This window comes from Poecilia reticulata, linkage group LG9 (genome assembly GCF_000633615.1).
Source record: "Poecilia reticulata strain Guanapo linkage group LG9, Guppy_female_1.0+MT, whole genome shotgun sequence".
NCBI classification, from domain to species: domain Eukaryota; kingdom Metazoa; phylum Chordata; class Actinopteri; order Cyprinodontiformes; family Poeciliidae; genus Poecilia; species Poecilia reticulata.
Genome location: NC_024339.1, coordinates 12,375,419 through 12,386,281, shown reverse-complemented (window position 1 = coordinate 12,386,281; position 10,863 = coordinate 12,375,419). Strand labels below are relative to the sequence as shown.

The following is a 10,863-nucleotide window of genomic DNA, read 5'->3' as shown; positions in this document are numbered from 1 at the left end:
TATATATAAATAAATAAAATCCTCGTTTTTAATGTCATTGTGCTGAGTAGAGGTTATAATTATAGAGTTTTAGAAGACATATTTGAAATTACATTAAACCTCCCTAAACTTGCAGAAAATGCTACAAAATATGGAAAGAAACGATAAATTGTACATTTCTCTCAATAATTATTACATTAATTTAGCATAAAGGCTGCCTCATATCCCTTGATTTTAATTGGCAATATGTTTTGCAGTGGAAAATTTTATCAGGTAATTTATTATAACTATATTAATCTGATCTTGAATATATTACCAGATAACATTTTCTACCACCATCCCCTCTTTTGATGAAAAAAAAAGCAATATTTTTCTATTAATCCCATCAAACTTTATTTAATCTTCACAGTTTAGGTTTGTTGCAGCAGCAGAGCTGCTGGATGGTTCCTTCCTTCAGTCTTTTTCTGGTCAGAAACTTTTCAATTTCTAGATTGAGTAGCAAAGCAACTTGATAAATTTAACCTGCAAATAATGTTTTCCTGAATTTCCTCTCTGTAGGACAAAAAAAGGTTATTTCTATCTTCTATCTGTCATTTTAACTTTTGTTTAACAATAATTATTGAAAAACAGACATCATTAGTAAAAAAAAATGTAGTCCACTGTTCCCACTTTGAAAAACACCAAAGATGTCCTGGAATGTAAGGAAAATAAAGTCACTGATTTCCAAACTATTTAGTACTATTTCTCTAGTTTTTAGTGCAAATATCTTAGTACACTTGAAATTAGAGAAAACTAACTTTGCAACAATATATAGAAGCTTGTTTTTAGTAAATAATTAGTTAATATTGATGAAGAAATATTAGTTCCATTGCCACATTACTTCACTTATAATATGGGAAAATAATCTGCCAATGGAACTAGAACTTTTTCATTCATTTTAAGAAATAATTGACTCAAAACAAGCTGCTGTGTCTTGCTGAAAAGCTACTTCTGAGTTAGTTTTGTCTTATTTCAAATGTACTAAGATATTTTCACTACAAACTAGAATAAAAATATTAGATAAGATTTCTTGTTTTCTCAGTGTGGGATTAATATGATGTGTATTAAGTTAGAAAAAACATGAAAAGTGAGTAAAATTGTGCATAAAGCAGATATATATTTAGAAACACAGGCTTTATGCTAACAGGGTCGGCAGCGGCCTGCGGTCGGATCCGCAGAACTCTTTGATTGTGTATTTGTTATGCAGTGGTGAACAAATGCAATAGTGAATCTCATGGTCGAATCAATCAATCTCTTCCTCTGTGTGCAAATCCAATGGCTTCAGGCTCCAAAATGGTTAATTGCAGCAAATCAACTCATCCACACCCCCTTTGCTCGCTTCATGAGGACGTCTCTGGCTTCCTCTTTCTCAGACATGTGCACCTATACGTCCTCTGACAGCGAACTCTCACACACGCACACACACGCCTTATCCCACATGGCGAGGGGCTGCTGCAACCTTCACCTCGCTGAATGTAATACCAGGACTTAATGTATCTCTGAGGGTTTAGGTTGGGGGAGTTTATCATTTCAAAATCGTTAGTGAAAAAAAAAAGAAGAGGAAAAATTGATCGGGAGTGTGCTAGAAGTTGGGAGTCTTTGTTATCTCGAAAATCCTAATAAATCCTTCGTCTTTACAGCTTAAAGCGCGTGCAGTAATTTGAAGTTCATTAATCCCCTCCCTCTTTTTTTTCTCTTAAAGAAGAAATGGTAAAGTTGTCTCTTGGTACCCTGAGTTGAAAAGGGAGAGAGGAGGTGGTGATGTTCTTTTCTTCCCTATTTTCTTTTTTATCCCGCCCCATCCCCTTTTTTTTTTTTTTTTTTTTTTGATGAAAAGTGGTTAGCTATTCTGATTATTACTGAATAGATAGAAGCTAGCTTTACAAGCAGCGAGGATTGTCAGTCGGTCCCTGGCTCTGGGTGCAATTTGGAGCGACGAAGAGCCGGACAGTCAGGACCTTCGCTCTTGACAATGTCGCCCCATTTCCTGACAGGCGGCGTTGACCTGCAGCCGTCCGACGGACTCTACGCCATGTATTTGGTGCTGGGCGGCGTCGGGATACTGGCCTTCCTGGGAGTGGGGATGGTGGCAGCCCGAAAGCGGCGCCACGAGCACGGGCGCCTCTGGCTTCCCGAGGGTTTCAAGACCACGGAGACCAGCAAGAAGAAGAGACGGGAGCCCGTCGGAGAGGACTCAGTCGGACTGAAGTGAGTTCGTCCTGTTTTGGACGTTCGTATTTGGACAAATTTGAATTTTACAATGATCATAAGTGAGTCTGAGACAACTTAGATGATCATTAACCTCATCTGATAGAGAGGTGGGGTAGGAATTTAATCAATGGTTTGGTTTTTTTTGGCTTAAAAGCAGCAGATTAAGTGGATTTATCCAGAATTTTCTGCGTTTACACAGGCCACTGAAAAACACCTCTGATATTTCTCTGATGGACGACAACCCGAACGAATGGGGAGAGGACGAGCAGGCGGATGTGAAACGCTTCAAAGTAAGAAAACATTCATAAACTCTTAAGTTGTTTAATATTTTTTTATTAGAAATAGAATAAAATAGAAGGATCATTAATTGTCCCACAATGGGGAAAATAATAGAATATGAAAATATATAAAAACACAAAAAACTAATACAGTAAGAACAAAAATTTCAACATGTAGTTATAAAAAAAACATCATCCAATCAAGAGGAATTTGCAGCTGAATTAGATCATTTAAAAATCTGCAAAATGTGCATGCGTTTTTGAGCATTGAAAGATTATTTACAGTAAGTGAAAGCTAAATTTGCACAGAAACCACCATGGATGTAAGCAGTTACTGGGTTTGTTGGGAGCAGTGGTGGTTATCATATGCTACAGTTTCCCAAAGAAATATCTGGAAATGTTGAATCTGCTAAAATAAAATTTATATTATCAAATTTTATCATGTGCTTGTAGGAAAACTTCAACATTTTGCTTCTTTTCTTAATTTTAACTCCTACTGCGTGTGATATTTTTTTGCAGCTTGACGAGCAGGCGGTGCTGGACGCCGACGACCAGACAGACCACCGCCAGTGGACCCAGCAGCACCTGGACGCGGCTGATCTGCGCATCTCCTCCATCGCTCCCACTCCTCCTCAGGGGGAGATCGAGAATGACTGCATGGATGTCAACGTGCGAGGGCCAGGTAATCAACATAATCAGTCTGTCGTATTTGTGATCTGGGAAGAAAAACTAATCAAAATTAGTTAAATAACATCCTCACTACATATTTTTTGTTTGGTTATCTCATAAGATCCAGACATTAAATGTGTGAATTGTCTCTCCTTTAGTAACAACAGAATGACATGTTTTTTAAATCCTGTGAAACTGTCAAAGTTTTGACAGATTTTATGGGTTCACAAGGTAAAAAATGAGCAGATATTTCTGAGCAGATCCTCAGTGTGTGTGTGTGTGTGTGTGTGTGTGTGTGTGTGTGTGTGTGTGTGTGTGTGTGTAGGTGTGCATGCGTGTGTGTGTGTGTGTGTGTAATTGTGCGTGAAAGAGCTGCTGAAGCCCCGCTATGTCCTCAGGGTAAAGGATCTTCTTCAAAGCAGCCAGCTGGAAGCCGAGCGCCTCGGGGAAAACACTGATTCCTGATCAGATTAATCATTTGACCAGTAATGGGACTCAGTTTTTATCTGTATTCAACATTATAATAACCAACAAGAGCATCAAATGCAAAAAACATAAATAAATAAAAAGAAAACTACCAGAATCCCTGAAGGAAACTTCAAAAAAAAAAAAAATCAAAGTAGTTCATTTAACAACTTGAGAGCTCACTTTTTCCCTCCGTCATGGATCGATGCACTCGAATCGACCAAATCTGTGAGATCTTGGGCTCGCTTTTCTTTTGAAGAGGAGAAAACCTTTCCAAGTCATCTGCCTGAGCTGCTTCTCTCGGTTAGATATTAATGCTTGGTTTTATTGGAGCAGTCTGGCTTCAGCAAACCCCTGAAGCTCTGCTTTCCTTCTGAGGCTCCTCCTGTGTTGGCGCCTGCATCAGAATCCGCTCTTGAAAGAAAAAGCAATGATGATTCAACACAGGCATAAGCGTCAAATCCACATTCGATTTGTTTGTTGCTTTGTTTTGATCTGTTCAGGGCTTTGAAGTGGAGCACTCCTGTCTTTCTCCTGCACTCACTTGGCCCGTTTCAGAGTTGTGCTGACCGTGCAAATACAGGTTCATGCCTTTCATGCCTTTCTGCTTCCTCTCCCCTTAGATGGGTTCACCCCTCTGATGATAGCATCTTGCAGCGGAGGAGGACTGGAAACGGGCAACAGCGAGGAAGAGGAGGACGCCTCTGCCAACGTCATCAATGACTTCATCTACCAGGGCGCTAACCTGCACAACCAGACTGACCGTACTGGCGAGACGGCTCTTCACCTGGCGGCTCGGTACGCCCGCTCTGACGCTGCCAAACGGCTGCTGGAGGCCAGTGCCGACGCCAACATCCAGGACAACATGGGCCGGACGCCGCTGCACGCCGCCGTGGCCGCCGACGCCCAGGGAGTCTTTCAGGTAGGCCGTTTGTCTGCATCAAGAGAGATTTAAGAGAGAAAATAATTCAAATTGTGTCATTGTTTTATACACTGCAAAAACACAAAATCTTCCTGTTGTTATTAGTGAAATAATCTGCCAATATTAATATTAAGGAATTATTGGCTTAAATCAAGCTCCTGTAGTTTGCTGAAAAGTTACTTCTGACTTACTTTTTTCTTATTTTAAGTGTAATAAAATATTTGTACTGGAAAATAGACCAACATTACATTTTGTGTTTTTGCACAAAAGTTATAATAGGAATTAAGGATGTTGGAAACTACTTAAAGGAGATATATCATGCAAAATTCACATGTTGTACAATTTTGTATTTCCATTTGGGTGTAAACTGCTTCTAAAAACAGCCCAAGTAATTAAAAAAAATCTACCCAGCCACTTTTTGACAGTAAGACAATATGTCTGGAAAAGTAACCATTTCAAAAACCCTCCAGATATAATGTCACAAACCAGCAGGAACTGCGCCTAGCAACCCCATTGGAGCGCCAGCCTGTCACCTAGCAACCCATGCTGAGCTCCAGCATGTTTGGTCAGCTGGTTTTACCGCTGTATGCTATACAAAGGCTGCTGGAAAATAACAAACATGTTTTGTATAGGCCATTGAGCCATCCTAACCTGTTGAAGGAAGCATAATCTGGTTTGTGTCTGTTTAGATTCTGATCAGGAACCGGGCCACAGATCTGGACGCCCGCATGCATGATGGCACCACACCCCTGATCTTGGCTGCCAGGCTGGCAGTGGAGGGCATGGTGGAGGAGCTCATCAACTGTCACGCAGATGTGAATGCCATCGATGACTTTGGTAAAAAAAAAAAAAAAATCAATAACTATATATATTGTGATAGATAGATGATCAAAATCGATATGTAAGACGTCTGATTGAAAATTCTGTATTTTTTATAAAGTATATTCGCTAAACTCTGATCCAGAACCGCATGGCATTCTGGGAGATGAAGGTAGAGGAAAGACTTTAGCCGCTCAAGTGACTGACTCATTCTTTGGTTGCCAAGCAACTCACACATCCTTTGGTTACTTAGCAACAGCCTGTCGAGCAACTGGCGCAGCAGCAGTTTAATATTTCACCACTGTGCCTCATAACTGTTTAATTAAAAAAAACAACGGCGTTGAGTGAAAACTGTGGATATAACTGGAAAAGTCACCTCTCCAGTATTTCAGATAGAAAAAAACGAATCAATAATCATCAATATCGGCTGATATGAAATGCTTATATTGTGATAGGTTTTTCAGCCATACTGAAAAACCTATCACAATCTAGTACCAGAGTAAAGGATTTTATCTGGAAAGGTCAGAGTGTTTAGATCCGTTTGCTCTCAACTGTTGAATAACTCTTGTTTTTATCTTTTCAGGTAAATCAGCTCTACACTGGGCTGCAGCAGTAAATAATGTAGAGGCTGCTATTGTTCTACTCAAGAATGGAGCCAACAAGGACATGCAGAACAACAAGGTTAAAAAATATTTAAACTCCTTCTCTTGGTGTTTGCTATTGACCCTTTGCAGCTACGTCACCATATCACTCGAGGCGCCATGAGTGATGTAGAAGGTGAAAGACAGATTGAACAGAGCGACTGAGATTTACCCAAGTTGTTTTTTCTTGTTCGAGTCGAGTTAATTTGTGAATGTAACATACTTGGTTGGAGCTCATAGATGGTGGTATTTACAAATGTTGGAAATAGCTAGCTTAGAAACCAACCTGTACCTCCTCCCTCCTGACGTTTTGATGAAATTACTGACTTTGCCTGAATTAAAACCACATGATTTATATCACTATATCACTGCGTTTCCCCTTATACCGGAGCAGGATTAAAAATGTACTAAAGTCTAGATGCTTACTAGTCTTTTTTGTATATCCTACGCTGCTAGGATGGTGGGGTAATTTGTCCATGGTTACTAATGATCAGACATATGAACATTTGACTTCTTACCTTGTAAAAAAAAATGCTAGTTGCAAATCCATACAAATCCACTATGACTGACAGTCATTATAATTAACAGCTAGTATATTTCCTCATTAAAAGCTTTACAATAAAATGACAAGTTTGGTTTGCATCCTTGTCTGTTTGTGCAGCTGAACACACATTTTTAAAGTGTAATCAGCTAAATAGAAGCAATATTAGGGAGCTCACAGTTTTTTTTGACGACCGTCATGGCAGAGTGGGCCATGTTCTTGCTAAAGGCTGAATAGAAAAGTGTTCTTTCAGCGGCTACCTTCTCATTTAACACTCTGTCTCCTTCATGCTTCAGGAGGAAACTCCTCTGTTCCTGGCTGCCAGAGAAGGAAGCTATGAAACCGCCAAGGTCTTATTGGATCACTTCGCTAACAGAGAAATAACGGACCACATGGACCGGCTACCCAGGGACATCGCCCAGGAGCGGATGCACCACGACATCGTGAGGCTGCTGGACGAGTACAACCTGGTACGAAGCCCCCCCATGCACGGCGGCTCCCTGAGCAGCGCCCTGTCGTCCCCGCTCTGCTCACCCAGCGGGTTTCTGGGCGGCATGAAGCAGCCACAGCCTCAAAGTCAAGGCCAGGGGAAGAAAACCCGCAAGCCCAGTCACAAGGGGATTGGATGCAAAGACAGCAAAGACATGAAGGTGAAGAAGAAGAACTCTCAGGATGGGAAGTCCGGGACGCTCCTAGACAGCTCGGCTGTCCTGTCGCCCGTAGATTCGCTGGAGTCTCCTCACGGTTACGTTTCTGACGTGGCGTCGCCGCCGATGATGACCTCCCCGTTCCAGCAGTCGCCATCCGTGTCTCTGAACCACCTGCAGAGCATGGCGGACCCCCACCTGGCCGTGAACCACATGGTGATGCCCAACAAGCAGGAGCTGGCCCGGATGCAGTTCGACCCGCTGCCTCCCCGCCTCACCCACCTGCCGGTGTCCGGCTCGGCAGCGCAGGGCGCCATGGGCGGCCAGTGTGACTGGTTGGCTAGGATGCACAGCAGCATGAGCCAGGCGGGGCAGTTCAATCCCCTGAGAGCGCCCCCCGGAGGCCAAAGTGGCCTGCACCAGGGGATGATCGCAGCGCCGCTCCACAACGGCCACCCCAACTCCGGCCTGTCGCAGATGATGACTTACCAGGGCCTGCAGAACACCCGACTGGGCCCACAGACCCACATGATGCAGCAGATGCAGAACCTGCAGCAGTTGCATCAGCAGCACCAGAACTCTAACCCGACCAACAGTCAGAACTTCATCAGCGGGGACCTCAGTTCCCCAGAGCTCCAGCAGGGGGCGGCCAACTCCAGCATGCCCATACACACCATCCTCCCTCAGGAGAGCCAGATCATGCCCAGCACCCAGTTCCTAACTCCTCCCTCCCAGCATAGCTACTCTGGCCCGATGGACAACACCCCCAACCATCAGGTCCAGGTGCCGGACCACCCGTTCCTGACCCCGTCACCTGGATCCCCCGACCAGTGGTCCAGCTCGTCCCCCCACTCCAACATGTCCGACTGGTCAGAGGGCATTTCCAGCCCACCGACGAGCATGCAGTCCCAGATCGGCCACATATCAGAACAGTTCAAGTAGGAAGCTGAGAGTCTCCGCACCCCAGAGGATGAGCTGCTGTATATATTTTTTATTTTGTATTAAAAAAAAAAAAAAAAAGCACTCGAAAAAGGAAATCAAGCAAAGCTGTAATCGAGATGTAGGACTTTTATAAATTTTTCTACTAACAGCAACATATGTGCTTCATTTACTGTTATTTGTTTTTTTATTTATTAAGGTTGTATTTATGCTTGTTTGACTGCAAAAACACAAAAATTCTTACCAAGTATTTTCAGTTTAGATTTTAGTTAAATTATCTGAGTAGACTTGAAATAAGACAAAACTTACAAGTAACTTTTCAGCAAAAAGGAACTTATTTTAAGTTAACTTATTTTAAAGGAACTTATTTTAATTTAATATTTTGTATTAATGCTGAAAAATGACTAGTTCCACTGGCAGATTATTTAACTTATAATATGGAAAAAATGTCTAATAATCGGCCAGTGGAACTAATCATTTTTCTTCTATATTGTTTATTGTTTAGGATCTGAATTAACTAAGCAATATTGCTACTCTTCTTGAGATAAATCATATACAGTAATAAAAAAAAACCCTGTATACTTTAAGGAAGGAATGTTCTCTTTATTACTGTAAAATTACTTCTTGGCTAGTTTTTTTCTCATTTCAGGTGTACTTAGATATTTGCACTAGAATTAAATTAAAAATAGCTGGTAATATTTTGTGTTTTTACAGTGTTCCTGTCGTGGTTTTGGGTCATACGCAGGACAGAGAAAGTCCTTTAGAGACACTTCTTTCTTTTAGAGTTTGTTTTCTGCAGCGTACACACTGGGTATTTATTTCCCTAAACATTCTTAGTCTTTGTCCTTTTTCTTCTGTTTATATTTTGTATAATCCTGTTCATAATAAAAATTGTGATTAAGCTAGAGCACATTTTAAGTTTCAGTGTTATTTCAGTTTGAAAGTGTGAAGAGATTCCTGTGAAGGCATCCAAAACATCCAGTAAATCGTAGTGACGCTCTTTAGAGTTTTGTACATTTTGTTAAATCGACGAGGCAGCGATACGCTGTGCCTTTAAAATTCACATTATTGTGTTTTCTTGTGGCGGGGAGGTGACATGTTGTACGGCCATCTTGGAGATTGGCGGTTAACTGACGCAGGCATGAGTTGTTGTGAGTCCTGTGGTTTTTGGAGAACTGGCCTGTTGGCCACAATGTTTGTTGTTGTCCAGAGGGAACGGGACAATTTATTTCCTTCTCCCTCCGATTAGTTTGAGCCTATGGCTGTGTTCTTTCTTCTGTAAATATGCTTTGCATTTCCCTCGTAAGCAAGATTTTGTTTAAGAAATCTTAAGTCTTCAGCATGCATCGAATTGATCCTGCACTGGTCAACACTCTCTAAAATGTAAAACAGATCAGATTATATATTTTCTATTTTTCTGGCCCAAAGGCACAAATCAATTTGAAGTACACACAAATGAATGAAATATATTGTTAGGTATTGTTTTCACAAAAATGAAGAAAAAATACATAAACATTGAGGTTTTATAAATTTATATTTATTTACTGTTCTGTGACACAAAACCTCACTGAGATAACCTTTTATGTACGTGCAGAAATGTTTTTTTAAGCACTGCCAGCTAAGTTCTCAGTTGTATCCACTTAAATATTATGTGAGATGCATTCTGTTTTGATTTTTGAAATTTTATTAGGAAAAAAGAATATGTTAGGTTGTGGTAGCTTTTTTATATTTGTTTGCTTCCTCTGTAAAGTTATCATTCGCATTAAATGTATTTTTGCTGTTTATTTTCATTCTGTATAAAAGTTACCTGCTATAATAAAGGACACGTTGGTGTCTTAATCTCACGAGAACGCCTCTTTTGTTCACTAAAGGCTATATAATCAAATATTTTAGATTAATTTTGTCTTTTTAAGTAACAGCAAAATAAATTAAACATCTTTTAGCCTGTCTCCATCTAGTGGTGGAGTTGAGTAACGTTCTTATTTATGTATCACAACGCCAGCTACAATTAACTAATCAAAGGAAATATTTAGCATTGATGCAACCCATCTTTATTTACAAATATTGTGTAAGGTTAAGATCCTAAAGAGAACTAACTTTAGCACTATTTGCTACATTTTTAAAGTTTTATTTTGCTCTGAATACATGGCAGTAAACAAGCCTGATTTTTTTTATATTATTTTATTTTGTTAATTTCATAGAGACAGACACGACAGGTCAAGACAATCTAATATCTGCATTAACAGTCAGAAATTTGCTAGAAAAAACAGGGACAAAAACTTGGATATTTCTGAGTTTTGAAAGTAGAAAATGTTTGACTTTTAATTATTTCAAAAGATTTTCGACCTCTGAAACTCAAAAATTTCCATGGTTTTTTTTCTAGAAAATTACTGAGATTAATTTAAAATTTTCAGTGGAAATTTTAGTGGAAATTTACACCTCTATTGCCCCTTATTCTTCATTCCTGCACAAGTTTCATATAAAACGCGTATATTCTGGAAAATATGAGTGTTTTTAAGCAGATTTTTGACTTTTGGAACTCAAAAAATCCCTTTTGTTTTTTTCAGAATAGGTCTGAAATTAATCTAAATTAATCTAAATATCTTGGAATATTTATGTCACATTTTTGACTATTCAAACTCTGAAATTTCCAGTTTTTACCTAGAAAATCTTTAAAAATTATCTAAAAATGTTAATTTCTCACTTTCCTGTC

At 40.0% G+C, this 10,863-nt stretch overlaps 1 protein-coding gene across 1 annotated transcript in view; it reads left to right on the top strand.

Annotated features, from left to right (window-relative positions):
* Positions 1-8,305, top strand: part of notch1b (notch receptor 1b) — a 53,214-nt gene extending 44,909 nt beyond the window's left edge. The window contains exons 28-34 of the mRNA XM_008417950.2: positions 2,013-2,226; positions 2,429-2,519; positions 3,027-3,189; positions 4,265-4,563; positions 5,253-5,400; positions 5,966-6,063; positions 6,861-8,305. Of these exons, the coding sequence (XP_008416172.1) occupies positions 2,013-2,226; positions 2,429-2,519; positions 3,027-3,189; positions 4,265-4,563; positions 5,253-5,400; positions 5,966-6,063; positions 6,861-8,153 (2,306 nt within the window). The 3' untranslated portion in view covers positions 8,154-8,305. The remainder of the gene's footprint in view (positions 1-2,012; positions 2,227-2,428; positions 2,520-3,026; positions 3,190-4,264; positions 4,564-5,252; positions 5,401-5,965; positions 6,064-6,860) is intronic.
* The last annotated feature ends 2,558 nt before the right edge of the window (positions 8,306-10,863 follow it).